This window comes from Anoplopoma fimbria, chromosome 22 (genome assembly GCF_027596085.1).
Source record: "Anoplopoma fimbria isolate UVic2021 breed Golden Eagle Sablefish chromosome 22, Afim_UVic_2022, whole genome shotgun sequence".
Taxonomy (NCBI): Eukaryota; Metazoa; Chordata; class Actinopteri; order Perciformes; family Anoplopomatidae; genus Anoplopoma; species Anoplopoma fimbria.
The window spans coordinates 9,352,505-9,370,523 of NC_072470.1; the positions used below are offsets into that span (position 1 = coordinate 9,352,505).

Sequence of the window (18,019 nt, forward strand, 5' to 3'; positions counted from 1 at the left end):
TTCTAAACCATCACCTTGGGCTCTGGGAAATGATGAAGTCTTCACTATTGTCTGCATTTTACAGACTGATCAGAGCCGTGACCTCTCGGCACAGTTTGAATATATTGAGTTGATAGCAGTTCAACTAAAGAATGATTTTCTACTCTAAAACATTTGAATACAACTTTTAGAGGCATGAAGAGGTCAAACCTTTCCATTATCTCACAAGAAAATAAGGTTTGAAAAAGGATCTAAATTTCAGCAGCAGAACAAAAATAAAGAGAGAGAAATGTTTAGATCTGTTTTTTTGAGTGTTGCTTGAGGGAAAACAAGCAAATTAAAGATTTCTTCTTGGATTCAAGGATATTTTTGCGCATTTTGTTAATAGTCATTATTTCTTTAAGTTTGACAGATGTGCTTTTTTCACACTACGAGCGACAAAAGCAGCAAAACAACTCTAACATGTGCTGTGAATGAAGCAATGGGATGCCTTCTTCAAATTAGTTATTCAGTTGATAGAGTGTGATATATCACGATTCACACAAACTCCATTTTTCATTCCTAGCTGAGCTTTGACAGATAATTGTCAGACCTGAAGATACCTGTGGTTAATGTGCTGGACAAAGCTGAGGTTAGCAGCACTAATGGATGGCTGCAGCTCCTCTTTTATATATCCAAATGCAGAATGAGATATTTCTTTCTCTTAACAGGAATTGGAAATAATGTCCTTCAGGGCACTTTATTTTCAGCTTGATCCAGTCTCCTCTAAACATATATTAGGTTTTCAATCTTGCTTGATTCCATCAGACAATTGAGTTCGAGGCAATTCTTTAAAGTCTCGGGTTTTAAATTTGCTTTTGTTTGCTGAACTGTGCAGTCTGCTTCGAGAGGCTGCTCATCAGACGGCGTTAAAGGGCTCGGTAATAATCACCGCAGAGAGAGAGTCTGCAGAGGGAGAGGGGAGGAAACCTTGTCCCTCACGCTGCCCTTTCAAGTTATTGAGTTTGTCTGCTGAACACACAGAATGCAGCTGCAGCAGGAGTACAGCTACTGGGAATACCGCGATAATAACCCTCCTAGTTTATTCTCTGTGACTGCTGAACATAAGAGCAAGGTTTGTCAACATGCAGTAAATATCAGTGTGGAATATGTTATCTTTACATGACTATCACTGAGAAAAAACATCTTCTAAAACACAATTTTGTGGACTTGTTTATTCCATAAAAGGTTAAGTGACTTATTTTAGTGGAAGAAGACTTAACATCCTTTTTTTTTTGCTAAAAGCAAACATCAGCATGCTCACAATAACAATGCTAACCTGCTGATTCGTTGGTAATTAGCAGGGAACTTTAATACAGATGAAGCTTATGGTAACGTCTTTAGTTTTGCAAGAATACGGTCATAAAGCAAAAAAAACACTGCTTTAATGGCTAAAAATCATCTTACAGTCAATATTAGAGTGAACTATTAAAGAACACTTTCAGAATATATTAGTTAAAGCAGCTAACAATCAGTGTAAAGCTGCAGAAAACCTTCACTTATTTCCAAAATACTTAAGTTGGGATTGAAAATATTTACTGAACGCCTCCACTTCATATCCCCCCTCCTATCACCCCTTGTCATTCTTTTTCTCCTCAACATAATCCGTCTGTGGCAGGGAACCCAGGAAAGGATTACTCTGTGTGCACAGAGAACACTATTTGCATATTGTCTTGTCATATTTTCATTATAAAGCTTTTGCACCTCAGGACACTTTACATGAGTATTTTATCATGGCTGCTCTTCCCATGTTTCACCGTCCTGACATTTATTCTTATAGCGCTCGTTTTTCTAGTCTGCCCCCTTTTATTTGCACTCATCATTCAAAGACTTTCCTGCATCTATTTTTTTTTCACAGTGATGAAAACATGTAGTAATTTATAAAGACTATTTTTATTGCACTCATTTCCTCCTTTCCCTGGAGCCATTTTACTGCTGGACATTAAAGACATGCTTTATCGACACTAAAGTTTTCAGTCATCTGTCTAACATTCTTTTTGCCTCACTGATCTCCTAGTTTCATAAAAGTGGCTGGTGTTGGAATTTAGCATCCACTATAAATACAATGATACTTGCATCGGATCGCATTGTCTATCTGTTTCTACCAAGAAATGATATGCTCCGTTTGTTGCTGATGTTCAATAAATACTGTACTTAAAGAGTTATTTTCTAAGTCGACAAATGAATGCATCACACATAGTTGGAAGAAAAGCTTTTTTTTTTCTATAGTTAAGGCTCTCAAAGATTGAATAACACCACGCTGATGATAAACAGACTGAGGCACTAGCATTTCGGCACCCTGTAAACACGTCAAGCCTCAAATTGTGAAGTGCGACCCTGTGCTTCGGAAGAAATATCTGTATTCTTTCTGCCTCTCTGCTCAATCCCAGCGGCTATTTCTCTTATGTAACAGGGACCGCTCTGAACGCACTCACCTTGGCTTTATTCAACACTGTCTGAGCTGAAGAATGGAGACGAGTGAGACACAAACAGAGATGCCTATACCTACAAGATGATTACCGCCGTATCAGTGAGTAAATAGAGAATATGAGTATATATTATCAGTGATTCCAGCTAAGGATAATGTTATGGATCTGGCAGCAAGCAGCTCTTAACAGAGATGAGAACTCGTGTTGTTGTTCTTCCTGTGTTGCATAAAAGAGCTGATACATTATATGAAGACGTTATATAAATACTCGCCAATATCCAATCAAGCATTTTAGTCTGCATAGGAGGCATTTTTAATACTGGTATGGGAACAACTCCCCTCTCTAGACATCAACTTTCATTTTTACTCTTGTAGAATGACCAGAGTTGACTCATTTACCCTGTAGGCCTTCATGATGTCCACCGTGTCCACAGCAGTCTGCTCCACAACGCCCTGATTCTGCAGCAGCGACCGCACCGTCTCTTCCATCCTGCACACAAAACACACACATCATCGCTGTTAAGTTATGGAAAACCAATTTAATTTAACATTTAATTTGAAGGATTTGTTGGTTTCACATAAATAAAACACAAAGCCTGATTATCCCAAATAAGCGGGACATTGTTCCTTGTAAGACGTTGCTGCTTAGCCAGCAACAGAGTGATACTAAGGTCCAAACATGCCCTGTTTTTCCAATCCTACCTGCAGAACAGCCAGAACCAACCCGCCGAGGACCTCAGGGTCATATTGGGGTAAAATGTCTGAAATGATCACCAGCTGCTTCAGAGTGAAGGCACCCCGATAAACATCTAAAATGAGGGCTATTTTCAAGCTGTTTTACAATTTTATTCCATGTTTGTTGTTCGAAATGGATCATTGCATCCTTCAATTGTGATTTTTTTCTTTACACTTTCCATAAGCATGCACGCATAAACACACACAAACTGATAATGGAAACAGAATGGGACTGAATCAGTGCCAGAGACACAAGATGGATGATGGTATTTTTTTGGTTTGAATCCCAACTTCTGCTCAGTTCACTATGCTGCAAACACTCCAAATGACTAGATTGAGTATAAAATGTGCAAACATAGTACTTACTGACTTATTGTTTGTGATTTTGTAGGCGTGTGTCTGCTGATGGCTTGAATTAAGTGCAATCACAGCAGCAAACACTGAGCGAGTGACCTTGGCCATCAAGTCCTGGTCTGCTCAAAACAATCTGAGCCTCTATTTTGTGCTGCTAAACACTGCAAGCTGCATGCAAAACAGGTGGCAAAACAGTGAATGTAAAAAATGCCTCTGCCTATTTCATCTGAATAAGAAACCACATACCATTTTCATCCCTCGAGCTGCAGGGTGAACTTTAACCCTACATGCATTCACTTTCTGATTCTGTAAAAAAAAAAAAAAAAGAACCAGAGCACCAGATAAGCCATAAGATGATCTTGGACCCAGCTGGGATGATGTAAATGTAAATTATCAGATAAAAGTGACATTCAGGAGCACTGGCGTACGAAGAGTGACAGCCAGTCATTGTTAAGACGGAGAATCTTGACAAAAGAAAGGCTTTCATATAGTCAGTTGGGATTCATATGAATTTCATGACACTGTCTTCTTTTACTTTTTTGATTCACAGTGAAATTTAACAAGACAAGGAACAAGACTTCCTTTAAAAAAAGAGACTTTAAATCTCAATGGGGATGAATAGTTCATTATTTTGGGAAACGCGATACTTTTTGAGAGTTAGATGAGAAAAATTACCAGTCTTACGTCTATCTGTTAAATATGGAGCTGTTGCCAGCAGGCGGTTAGCTTAGCATAAAGACTGTAAACAGAGGGAAACGCCTAGCCTGGCTCCGTCCAAATGTTACAAAATCTAACTACCAACACCTCTGAAGCTCACTAGTTGACACTATTAATCTTTTTTGTTTCCTGTAACCCAAAAACTGAAGGCCAAAAAATATTGTTTTTTTACTTTTTGTAATATCGGTAATACTACAAGTTCAGCCTCAAGAAAACACTAACTCTGCAGATTCAGTGATTTAAATCACTTGATTATAGTATGCATATGCTCTATACACACACTTATATAATGATTTCCTGGTAGTTCTGCCCTGATGGGTCCCTGCTGAATGAGCACAGGCATGCAGGGCAGGATGGCGCTAGCCGCACCATCTGTCCAGGCTGAGCCATAAAGCCGGCTGTAATCAGGCCGCTAGCTGCTGACTGAACAGTCGAAGAGGCGAGCAGACAGAGCTGGTGGCAGATTGCTCCAGTTCCTGCTTTAAATGCTGGCCTTAATCAGCAACAACCTATAGAGCAAAGAGGACGTGACACCGACAGCTTTAAAGGCCGGAGACGCTGACATCAGGTCAAGGACTAGCTGACAGGCACGATCAGCATGGAGAGTAGGGGTAGTTCTTGGACTGAGGGGATTTGGGCAGGTGACCACCTACAGATATAGCCTCAGTGCGAGCCTCCTGTGTATGATAATGACATTCAGGTCACACAGGTGAGCATCTGTTTTTCTGAAAGATAAATCCCTGATCTTGCAAAAACTAACTCTGGTTTTAAAGGTATTTTTGGAGTCCTCTGTCCATTTTTGCTCCAAAAATATTTGCTACATTTACTGCAAAATAAAAAAAGATTCTTAACCCATTTTTCAAATTCCTCATCTTTAAAGGTCAGGTCCATTTGCATTCTTTTCTTTTCTTCACTCAAAGCAGTGATGAAGGTTACCACAGTAAACTAATCAAACAAGTTGTGAATAATATGAACGCTAGTACTGCAGATATATATTGTACAGACACGCTCTTAGTTTTTCATTGTTTGGAAAAGTGACTTATTTGCCCTCCTGTTGACTATTTGGTTGATTTGGTCCAATAAAAATCAGTAACAAGCTGCTAGTGGAACAAATGTAACACACATGCAGGACAAATATGGAAATGTGCGACTTTTCAAATTAAACCTGAAATGAGAAATAGCAGAAATATCATTAGGGGAAGGCAACAGATGGAGTCAAAATTATTCTAATGCGCCATGAATGAAAACATGTGCCAAATGAGCCAGAGAGGCAAATATGAGATTAAATGAATGATATCAGCGTTTGCTTTCATACACACACACACACACAGCCATACCTGCATAACTCCCCAAAACAAACTTTTCCAGCTCGACCTCAATTGACCTTTGTATAACAGAGTGTCAGCATGGTAAGAAACACTTTGATGCTTGCTTCCTCCGTGGCACTCTGGCACACCTGAAAGAAACCCTTTGTGGTTCTAAACAACCCCATTGAGCTGCAACACTTTCCATACCACTTCCATTTCAAAGTCACATCAAGCACAGATGTGCAGCTTCTCTCTGAACAGTTGTTTGTGCTTTTGACAGCAGGGAAAAAGCACTGAAAAACTTAGAAGTTTAGTGGTGGTGCTGAGAGACTGGAGATACTTAATGTAAAGAGAAAGACTAGGTCCATTTAGAAAAAAAATGTATTCTAATATATTTAACACATTTAGCCATCAGGAAATCTTCTAAACAACATTCATCCACTCCAAATACAATGTTTCTAGCTCTGTGGAGAAGTGAACAAAGGATTCTGCCTGAACTACTAGTTATCATTTAATTTTCTTTGGCAACTCATGCGGAGCAGCAACACAAACAAGAATGTTTTGGATAATTACCTCCCAGTAATCACTATCGACGGTGCGCTGATTACTAATACCAACAAAGCGCTTATAACGCTATTTAACAGAACTTCTTTTTCTTTTAAAGCTCTAATAATTTATTAGCATTTATGTATCAGAACTAATTATGAAGTGATCCCAAAAGTACATTTAAGTAATGAAATCTAAGCAGTAAATCCTGCTAAAAACAGAATGGGACAAGCGTCCAGCAAACATCCCATAAAATAAACAGCGTCATTTGTCAGTACTGTAAATTCAGCCTCCTAAAATCTATTTATATGGGAGAGAGAGAGTCTGCTAAACGCCTGTGATGGATGGATTATAACTCTCAGATGACAGAGCATTACTTTACATAAAAACATAGTCTTGCTCAGAGTGATAGTGTGATTAATCGCAAAGCGCTTGCCAAGGACCTATTGAAAACATCATTCAGGGAAGGAGAGAGGGAAGGAAGGACAAATGTGTGTGTGTGTGTGTGTGTGTGTGTGTGTGTGTGTGTGTGTGTGTGTGTGTGTGTGTGTGTGTGTGTGTGTGTGTGTGTGTTTAGAGGGCACGTATGTGAAGGCGAACGCAAATTCTGACTTCCCTGACCCTTGTGCAACACAAGCTGAATTTCAAACGTGGCGTTCATCAGCAGTCCAGGAAATACAATTAAGGGTCCAATCAATTCCCAGCCTGCAGGCCTGACGCTCTTCAGGGAAACCTCTCCGTGCACACAAACACAGAATACACACACACGCATATCTACAGCTTTGATGTGATGGCGTGCCGCGGAGGTGAACAAAGTGATGCATCATCAGAACACACAGGGACAATTAGAGGTGAAATGCTGTGTGTCGTCTGCAGCTGATTGATGGTTAACGTATGAAAAACTTCTTCTTCTTCTTCTTCTTCTTCTTCTTCTTCACCGCTAAGCTGTCAAAAGTCACAATGACACCAAGACTTCAAACGACAGAGAGTTTCATTCAAAACTATTTCTATTCATTGAAACTGCAGTGGCTTTACACAGCTCTAGCCTTCAATGACAAATTCCTTCACAGCCCTGAAAATGATCAAAGGACTCCAAAACCTCCCTGAAAAAGCTGACAATCTGAGCACAAAAACTTACCCCATCTTGGGTTTCTCTCCATTTTTAGCTCGACCGTTTCTCTGGAAAATAGCCAGAAACACTGAGCAGACGTCCCTGATCTCCATGTGAAGGGACATCTGAATGCACACCCAGCACTCTGCTCCAACAGCGCTATAAAGTGACCTAGACACTAGTGCTGAAATGTGGGTCTCTAGGCTAAAATAGGCCATGCAGTCATCATATAAGCCTGAGTGCTTTTTCGCTCAATCGACAGACAGCGCGGTTTGTCCCGTGGCCCGGGTTACCGAGGCAGCCTGACAGCAGATCTCCTGTTCTCATTTTCTGCTTGCCGTGTCTCCAGTGTGTCATTATCCGACACTGGCTCCGTGCAGAGACAGTGATCTGGCAGGCAAAGACTTTCCCATATGTCCCGCGTTAAGCCCTCTCCAAAGGAGGAGGGCCCCTGCTGGGAGGCAAGCAGGCCGGTAGTCTTGGATCAGACGGGAATCAGGGTTGGACTTGCAGGGATGAAGCACGACTAAGGACAGGGATCCCCCTGTTTGTCAGCCAGTGTGTGTGTGTGTGTGTGTGTGTGTGTGTGTGTGTGTGTGTGTGTGTGTGTGTGTGTGCGTGCATGTGGTTTTTTCATTGGTGATTAAAAGGCTTTGGCTTCACTAAAATCAACACTTTCCGTGCAAGAAGAGCGAACATGGAGGCTGCATGCCAGGACACTCGCAGAACGATCAGATATCTCTGCATGCCGTCTCAGATTTATAGCACACAGTTCTCAGCGATCTTCCCCCCCCGAAATGAGACTCTTTCCATCAACACAGTTTTTAGATGCTCGCTTGTTTATTTTTAATCAGAGCGCCATCCTGCCAAAGACCGCCTGCGTCTTTGCATGTTTCACAGCTCGGACCGAGCGGGAGTTACTGATCCGGCCCTTCCTGCCATGGGTGGATATTTGGGCTGCCAGGATTCCTTGGCTGCAGCATATTAGCTAGCTAGTCCATTTTCTGAATTCAAAATAAAAGCCTGGCCTTTTTGTACACTCTGTCACCGAAAACTTGGTAACCCACTCAAGGCTCAAGATAGAAATTACATCATCAACGCCATGGTAAAGAAAACGATAAGTTTTAACATTACTAAGATCAGAGTCAAAGCGCGGGATGAAAACCTCTTAACATTTCACTTTAACAACTTAGAAGCTTCAATGTGCCAAATGATGAAAAGAGATCAGTGGAGATGCTTCAGCTTTTCTCCGCCTGACTCTGGTCACACTCTCACTTTATCAGCACTGTCAGCGGCTCAGGTTGGCCGAGACCCTCTAATCAGATTCGACCAGGGGAACAATTGGAAAATCCTTAAGCTGCTGAAATGATAGGGAGAACAATCACCTGGTTGTGCGGCTGAATCAAGGCCATCGGGGGCCCTTGCGTGACTGCTGCATCGACGGCTACAAACGCCTTATCTGACCTGCGAAACTGTCCGTTTTGGCACAAGAATATTCCATTCTTCTTCTCAGACTCCTTTCCAGCAAATCACTTATGTACGCCCAGCGAATGATTGCCTAGCTTAACCCAACGCTAAGCCACTCTTATCCTCTTAGAGCTGTTTTGCAGAAAACATGCAAGGAGACCCTTTGTTGGACGTGACCTAAATGAAGAGAGAGCAAACTCTCTGGAGCTAAACTAGACACTTTTGGTGGAGGGGAAGGTCCAGTTTACAGCCGTGAGGACAGTTCAAGAGCTGTAAAAGTCATGCACATCAGTCATGCATGTTACAGCGGGGTAGCATTACAAAGGTTTTCAACCCTTGTGACCGCTGACTCCCGTCAATGACCTTTAACCTTATCAACAAGACCCACATGCCACAGAAAAAAGAGATCAAGGGGCCAAAGCATTTAGTATTCCCTTAAAGTCATATTTTATTCCAATGTGTGACAGACTGCTGTGAAAAAGAGCTTTTTTGGGGTGTTTTGCACAGGAGGCATTAAACATCATAGGGCTATATCAAAATACACATTAATGAAAGTTTTATTTGACTTATTTTATCCTAAATATTTAGTTTCTAAATGCAAATAATAAAGAGACATTGAAACAGGAAAACGTCCCCATTAATGTCCTTAAATGTGCAGATCTGACTGGATGTAATCGAGGACTAGTAAGCAAGGAGGGTACATTAAAAGAGACATATGGAGGGAACCAGATTTAGGTTTCTTCCTCTTTCATCCCCCCCGCAGTCCCACTACATTTGGAAGGATTTAGAGCCCATATTCATGATGGCCGCTCCACATGTTCACCTCTGGCCAAAGGAAGCAGTTAGCAATGAGGGAGCCATTGGTCTCAAGAGCATCTCACTGGAGCCTTGGCTTGCATATCTCCCCAAAGGGCTTCAGGCATGTGGGTCCCACATGTGAGACAAGAGACTGAGGAAGACATCCCGGTCGGAAACCTTAGTCCCAATAACAGCATTTAGTCCAATACATTACAACGGGAGCCGGAGAGATGGAGTAGGGGTGGATGATACTCATACGTCAAGTTGTATATAGATTATATTGGCAACATTTTCATAATTGATTATGATCTTTGAAGCTATTTTTAAGAAATCACAAAGCCAGGAGGGAGAGCTGATCCTTTAAAGAAGTATGTGACTGATATTTTCTATTAAAATGTCCTTTTTGTTGCTCATATGATGCAGTTACTTTCTAAAACACGATGCATAAAGCATAAAAGCAGCCGCTGTGTATATGTGTCAACCAGAGCAGCTGCAAAACAACCAAATCTATACTGCAACCATGAGGCCAGTTTGAATTACATGCTGTTTTGGCTTTAGGCTACAATCTGCGAGCTCCAGCTCCACACAGCTAGAGAGAACAGGCGAGCTATCATGATGTGAGGATGGATGCCCTACTTCCACAAAAGCTTGTAATCTGACCTCTTTCAACTCGCCTTTAAACATCATAACCAGCATGTTTAATCCAAGGCGGAAGTTAGCCGAGTGCAGAGTGTTTGTGATTGTCTGACATAGTTACAAGCAAGTAATAGGTTGCACTTTGACCCACAAACCCAGCGTGGTGCTTAGTAATGGAACAGACTTTGTTCTCTTTTTTTAAAGAAAGATTGGTACCAAAGCTCTCTTGTGGGCTGGTTATTTAGTGCAAGCGATAGAGTAGAACAACCCAATTTAAGTTCAATCAGATGTAATTCCCTGCTCAAATTTGGAAGTTTAAAGAGAGTGGGGCTCCTTTAAATATGAGGTGCTCCCAAAATAGTCCAGACACCTATTATCTATTTAACAGCCCTCGTCCCCATTGGGCAGGAGTAAGGAAGTAACTTCAAAAGGTTGACCCCCTCCCTTCCATCCTGTTAATGACCCCAGATGTGTCGTCTTGAACAGGGGCCTGATTCATCCGACTAAATCCTGCAGCCGCCAAAAGCATGCAGGGGGGCCCATTTTCGAATGCGCCCAAATTAAAACACTTTGTCTGGGCGTGGCTGGAGGTTTGGATGATTAGAAGAGAGGGGCATTGATCTGCAAACAGAGTGCAATCACTCAGCTCCCTCTTGGCGCATATTTGCCGGTCCAGCTGTGCAGTCCAGAGTAGTGCGGCGTTGGTAATGAGAGTAGCACATGAACACACACACACACACACACACACACACACACACACACACACACACACACACACACACACACACACACACACACACACACACACACACACACACACACACACACACACACACACACACACACACACACACACACACACACACAGTTCTGAAACTTTACTCTACGGACTGTGGAGGGATCTCAACCTGAGCGTGACTGTCCAAACAACTAGTACAGACTTTGAAAAAACGCTGCAATTCTTGCCTGTTTACATCATCGGACTCCGACATACACACACACACACACACACGTTGCATCCACACATGTTTCTCACACTCTGAGTAATGTGCAGAAAGAATACGCTGCTGAGCCGTAAATCTGCAGGCACCAGTCATCGTCTGCTGTTGTTGTTAGTCTAGCCGTAAGTCTCCCATATCCTGCCACGAAGAGGGCCCTTCAAGACGCCAATAATTCAGAGTCAAGTGGACTGGGTCGGCTGTAAACGCCCCGGTTTTGCTGATGAGCTCACATGTGTTCTGGGTGACAACGACGGTGAAGTCTCGAGGAATTTATTTCTAAACTATCTTAAGCAAACTGGTTTACCTCGCACACCTTACAGAGAACAAAAGTAACAAAAAAAAACAGATAAATCCGAGAACAAGCAGGCAGCACGGACGTCAAAATATCGAACCTGAGCTTCTGTGTTTTGGTGTGTGAGCAGACTTATGAGCAGCAGCCAACAAAAGGCCTCTCCTTTTCCCTTTTCAAGGAGTGTCTAATCTCCACACCAGCCAGAAGACCGACTACAATGAAGTCTGTAAGAGGATAAGTACAGTAAGCAAAACAAAACGCAAACAACTTGCCTCAAAAAAGTTGTCCCCGAGTTCTGTTAACAGGCAAAATGAAACCGCTGTTCTGCTCATTACCTGAAAAAAGCCTCTCTCATCTTCAGGCCATGAAGGGCCCCCAGTGGCCCCCATGTTCCTGTCTGCTCACCGGTCATCCTGTCTGAGAGTAGTCACACAGGAGAAGCAGGAGAAGTGGACTCCAGAGGGTCCTTGCTGGATAGACGTCCAAATGCACGCGATGGATTATATTTCTACATGCATCTCATTTTTTTGTTCTCATCTGTTGAACGACAAGCCGACCTCCATCTTTTCTCACCTCCATTCCTCTCTGGCTCTTAAATGTCTTGCCCATATGGAGTAGTGGGACGTCCAGGGTGGGCTGAGGAGGCTGCTGGGTTGTGAGCTGGAGTCTCCCACTAATCTGCTGGGAGTTTAATGACGTGGTGGTGAAGCCCTGGGGGGGTTGACCCAAGTCAGGAGGGGCTGGGCATGTGACCCACACCAGGCTCAACTGGTTGGGGGGAGGGCGTGTGGATAGAAGCATGTGTGTGTGTACACCTATGTCTGGAGCTAAATGGCCAGTCACTTGAGGAATGCAGCCTTTTCTGATCTCAGCCGTAAAAAAACACACGGAAATTGAGCTCTTGAGCGGATGAAAGTAGAAAAAGAAAAAGCTAGTTGTTCCAGTTTTGGCGATTCCCTGCCTTACATTCAACCTCTGCCAAAAAATAAAAAAGTGTTACAGAGATGTATTGAGGTAAACACACAGACACAAACAAAAGGCTGTAAGAAGCTGATATTCCCCCGAGGTCGTCTGGCTCCAGGAGTGACTGTCTGATCTTTTTCCTTTTTTGTTGTGGATATGCCTGTTTGTTCATGTGTCTGATGCCACGTGCAACTCCAACAAGCAGCTCGTTACCTTTTGTCTCATATCATCACAGAACACCTCTGTCTCCCCGAGCAAGATTAAAAAAAAAAATGCATTTAGTTAAATCTGACTGGACCCTTTTTTTGGCAATATTTGAGAAACTCATTAGCATAATGTTTGATATCTTTGCTGTAACATTTAGCTGGCTTTCATCATTCAATGTCTGGTACTAGCCTGATTTCACTTTCATTCTCATGATTCAAAGCACAACCTCAATTAATTAGCAATACGGAAATCAATTGTAGCCTGAGGTCAAACAGATTCCAGTCTATTTAAAAAGATTGGATGTCCACTTAACATGATTTTTGCGGGGCGTTATCTCAAAAGACACTTTGATTAACTGAGGTTTCTATTCCCCTAATGCGCCACAAATACAAGCCTAAATCAATCAGGAGATATGGATGAAGGACTTTCTGTCACATGGTTGACGGTGAGTGTGCTTGTATATGAAGCAGTGCATGTGTGTTTGGATGTATATATCCATAAGCCAATAACTAGAAACAGCAGAGCAAGCAGCAGACGCAAGTGGGGCAAAGGGTCACGGGAACACCGAGTTACCATTTTTTTTTTCTTAGCTTGTAAGACTCTAATTAAAGTGACCTCACTGATGTCCCATCTGCCACCACGGCATGGAGCCACCGATTATTTGGCTGCAGTATGAGCGTGCTAATCCACTGCAGGGCCAGGTATGCGTAAACAACACACACACACACACACACACACACACACACGTTGGCCGCATGCATAGACTTGTTCATTCACATTCAGATGAGGACCCAACCACACTTAAACAAAAAGATTAAGACTTCGACAGTGAGACTGAAATCCTGTTAGCATGTTTGTGCCGAGCTAGAGGGAGATATCTCTGTGACTTGTGGAAGGGGAAGCAGCTGAACTTTGCGTTTCCCCCAGGAGTCACAAAAACGGAAATTACAGCAATTCAGCACAATGACAATGAGCAACGCGACTGGAATGAGTGAGGTGGCGAGGTTGGGTGAACGTCTTCGATAAGCGCTTTTTAACGGACATAATGGAATCTTTGTCTATAATGCAAGAGCCGCAGTCTCGCCCAGCAGCCGCTCGGCATCCAATGAGAACAATCCATCTGGGCGACCTCCTGCCATGGCGACAAATTCATCTGTCTCCATGGGGACTTGTGCAGGACCCAATCAGGGATAAGCTTTATACATTTCCCACCTAATAGAACTCCAGGGCATTCTCTTGCTGCAAGACATGGACTCTCATGTTGCTGCTCTCCTATCTAATTCACCACTTCAGTACATCCGCCCCTCTTTAAAGAGTCTTACCCGAGGAAGGGAATGTACTCCACAAATATTATCATTTATTTCCTGGATAATTGTGCAGGGAGCACAATGAGTCTGCACACAGGTCAGACAGGAAGATACTACAATCCTGCACAGTAAAAAGAAACGTAGAGACGTGGACAGGTGCTTTGTTGGAAACACAAAATTGGTCCACACAGGAACAGGAAGTCATGACATACCAACTGTAAACCATCATTTAAAAGGTAATATCCTGTTTGGACCTTTACTGACATACCAAACAAAGTGAAATTGGGTGAAATGACCTAAAAAAAACTGCAGCTAAAGGACATTTTACAAAAATGTGTAAACTGTAAAAGGCTGTCTGGAAAAAAAAGGATGTTAGGACATAAGTGAGAAACACCACTGGGTTCAATTCAGAAGCATCAATGGAATATTTTAAAAGTGTGATAAATCTTTGGAATGGCTCTTAATTATTTGATTCTTCCCCTGGTGGGGACTCTGCTCTCATCTGCACTACGGCACTGGGACCATTCAAATGTACAGGATTTTCTCCACCAACTTAATGAGAAGATAAGCAGTTAATGTGAAATCCTCTGGACTCCTTTTTTATGCAAGTAAAGCACTGAATGCCTATCGCTTAATTCAGGCATCAACTCTTGATTCGCTGCCCGTCTCCGTCACACCTCGGCGGCTGCAAGATGGAGGAGCAGCTCGTGCATTAGAGGTTACCGAAGTTATGACAGGAGCATTGTTTGAGCACTTCACGCTTTAGAAGTTCTCCCCTTTTGAAGCCCAACGCAATGCATCAACCCGTCGTTTGCCGACGACAAGGTGAAGCGACTCCGAGAAAATATCACCAAGGTACTCAGACGAAATGGCAAGAACAAAGAAAATGAGGAAACGGCAAGGGCAAAGCGGCCGTATTGATTCTAAGGTTATTAAGACAAAGTGGTGATTGCAGGAAATTGCAGCCAAAAGTCAATGACTTTTATTGAAAAGAAATGGAAGTTGAAACTTATGGTTTTGATTTGTCTATTCCAAATGTTTATTAGAGCCATATTTTTTGGTGCATTTGGACTTAATTTACTGGCTGAAAGTAGAGAGATGACAGGACATGAGAGAGAGAGAGAGAGAGATGGGGAATGATATGACGTAGCTTTTATGTTGCTTCTAGCTTGTAATGTCCATAATCATGACTCATTCTATGGCCTGAAAGCATTGTTTGATTTTAGTTGTCTGTTTTTAAAATGCTTGTACATGTACAGTACTTGAGTAGATAAACCTACACAGGGTCACAGAGGTCTGGATCCTATCCCAGGATGTATTGGATGACATGATCGAGTCTGCAACCTCCATTGATTCTGATCAATAGGATTTAAGGCTCCTTGCAGTCCTTCAATGATGTCAAATGCGTTCTCTTACCTGGAGAATTGCTGCTGCAGTGAAACCATCTGCGCCTGTCCCAGCTCTGACTCCTCCGTCACTTCCCGGAGACGCTTCTCGCTCTCCAGTCGCAGGCGTCGCTCTTCCTCTAGCTCGTGGATCAGCTTTTCTCGCTGTGAACACGGATAAAAGATTTCTGTCAGAGCAGGTGTGTATGGCCTAAAGGCCTCAAAACGATTCCCCGAAGTCATGTGCTTAGGGTCCTGGAGCGTAAGCCCCTGATGTCATTTTTGCTGCTGACCATCCTTAGAGAAGAGTAAGTGAAAACAGAATGTTTCAACATCATGATCATAGAAAGAAAATCACTCATAAAAAGTCCACAGACATCCTTTTGTCTAACATCCAACACGGGTCATCCTGTTCTTCGTGCTTCAGGGGTGAGAGAAAATAAAAGAATAAGGGCATGATGACATTTAAGCTCCAGTACCGGCATTACTTCCATAGTTTGTTGTTACTTTGAAATGTTTTTAATGAAGCTCCCCTTTCCTCTGTTGCTATGACAGAAAGTTCACACTAAATGTCAAACAACATCGGCTTGGTGTTGCACACTTCAATCTCTCTCTCCGCTCTCACTTCATCATTGCATTCCAGTGCTGTGCTTCCACATTAACTATTATAACTATAACTAAAGCTAGTGATAACTATAAATACAAACAGCTTAACACAACAGCAGCCATTACTCTTATCTCCCACCCACACAAAAACTGTTAATTTATACAAAATAAAGTTGGTTTTTTTATGAGTAAATATGACCTCCCTTGACTTAACTTTTGATGGATTTTGAAATTCAGAATCTAGAGTTCGTTACAGAGAGGCAAGTAGTAGAACTGAAGAGGTTTATTTACCTTTGGGATTTAATTTGTGACTAGATTTAATTTCTTTCTACACACTTTTTCAGCTCATTTTAGTGCTCTTAAGTGTTTTCACTGGAGCCTGGTTTGGTACCAGTTGGCCCAATCATCCTTTGGAAGAACTTCCATAGTCTGTGGTGTGCAAGGTCTCCACAGATCACCATTTTTATGCCCCCTTTTCACCAGAGACCATCCCCAAATAAAAGCTCTCTTTTCAGTCTTTAATTGGATTCCTCTCTGTCTGATGGCCTCAGCCACCTGCTCCCCAAACGAGAGAAAACGTCCTCGCCTCAAACCCAACTTCAAAGACTGTGGCTCTGTCAGGGAAAATCTGGCATAGGGAGTCTTTTTAGTGACACAGTGGTGGAGGAACTTTGAGCACACACTAGCAGCAAGGCTGAGGATTTTAGCTGACATTCATTTAGTCTCACAGTCGCTACACAGAGAATCTCCTGCTGCCGAGCAATTGGTTCCTTTTTTAACCATCTGTCCCCATCTTGTCAGGTATATCAGCTGAAAATATAAGATTGTTAAATAACTGGAAATTGGTTTGAGGTGAAAGAGAGTAACTGGATTGCCGGGAAAAAAGGGAAAAAGTTGCTTCTTTTGCAAACTAAGGTGCAGTTATTGCTGAATAGAGATTTGGATTTGAGGTGCACTAACAAAGAGCAGATGTTTTTCATTATACTGTCATTCTCTGGCTGTAAATTTAGGAGCGGATTATCCTGTCAATTCGTTGTAAGAAATGATCTGACTTGACAGTTGAAATCATTGACTGCTCAGATAGTCGGTCCGAGAGTAAACAAAGCCCGTGATGACTTTTCAGTAGGCATTTCAGAATTAAAATGTAAATTTTTTCACTCTAGAGCTCATCTTTAAACTGTGTTAAGCACCAATAAAGCTGTGTCATTATTCAGTGTAAGGCTGCAGAGATGCTGAAGTGCTTTTTCCCACAAAAGCATTATGGGGACATCTAGTGGCGTGAAAGGACGAGGAACACTGATTGGTATGTAGTCAAAACATCCTCATGATGATGTTTGTCTTTTTGCTCAGTGTATCATTAACATGTTGCTGCTATAATTTAAAGCTATACCATCAAATTAAACTGCAAAGAAAAATACAAAAACAACTGGAAAGCCTGTAAATCAGCAAACATTTTAGAAAATTGCTGTTTTTTGAGCATACTGTCTGGAATGCATTCAATAAACAATCATATTTCATTAGAATATATTGCTTGTTGGCAGGAATTCTGTCACAAAAGCAGATTGTAACTGGGCGAATCGGTCGGTGAGAGAGATTATTAAACCCAAGTCACCATTAAAACCAGTTCTGGTCCTCACTGTGGCTATAAATCCATGGCTACTATGCGAAGCGGCTCTTTACACAACAGGGAGGCTCTCGCTGTCAGGAGTAATGGCTGCTGTAAATCCAGACGTACAGAGGCATAAAGTAGTACATCCCCCTGCCAAGACCTGGACCTATATATCTGGACCAAAACCAACCACTTTCTGGCTCTTCTTCACCTTCTTTCTTTATGGAAAAATTGGCCAAGAGATGAAAAAAAAGCCCTCGTAAAGGAAGACAGTATTATGTAAGCATATTACTAATATTTACTTCCATGGCAAAACGCGGAGAGATTTTTTCCTTAAGCCATAAGGATGGAAATATGTTTTTAATGATACAAACATGCATTAAAATCTGCTAATTGCAAGAGAAACCTCCAGCATCCAGTAGTTTAGCTGGTTTTTCTCTCAATGCAAACAAGCAAAAAGGTATTTTTTCTTTACAGCACCACACGTATTCATGTGTACAGTGTTGTTCAGGGAGTTGGCACGGATTCTCAC

General features: G+C 42.1%; 1 protein-coding gene across 1 annotated transcript in view; it reads right to left on the reverse strand.

Moving 5' to 3' along the window:
* Positions 1-18,019, reverse strand: part of LOC129111485 (nck-associated protein 5-like) — a 113,934-nt gene that overhangs the window by 32,199 nt on the left and 63,716 nt on the right. Inside the window, exons 5-6 of the mRNA XM_054623455.1 lie at positions 15,304-15,437; positions 2,846-2,936 (exon numbers count right to left, since the gene is read on the reverse strand). Of these exons, the coding sequence (XP_054479430.1) occupies positions 2,846-2,936; positions 15,304-15,437 (225 nt within the window). The remainder of the gene's footprint in view (positions 1-2,845; positions 2,937-15,303; positions 15,438-18,019) is intronic.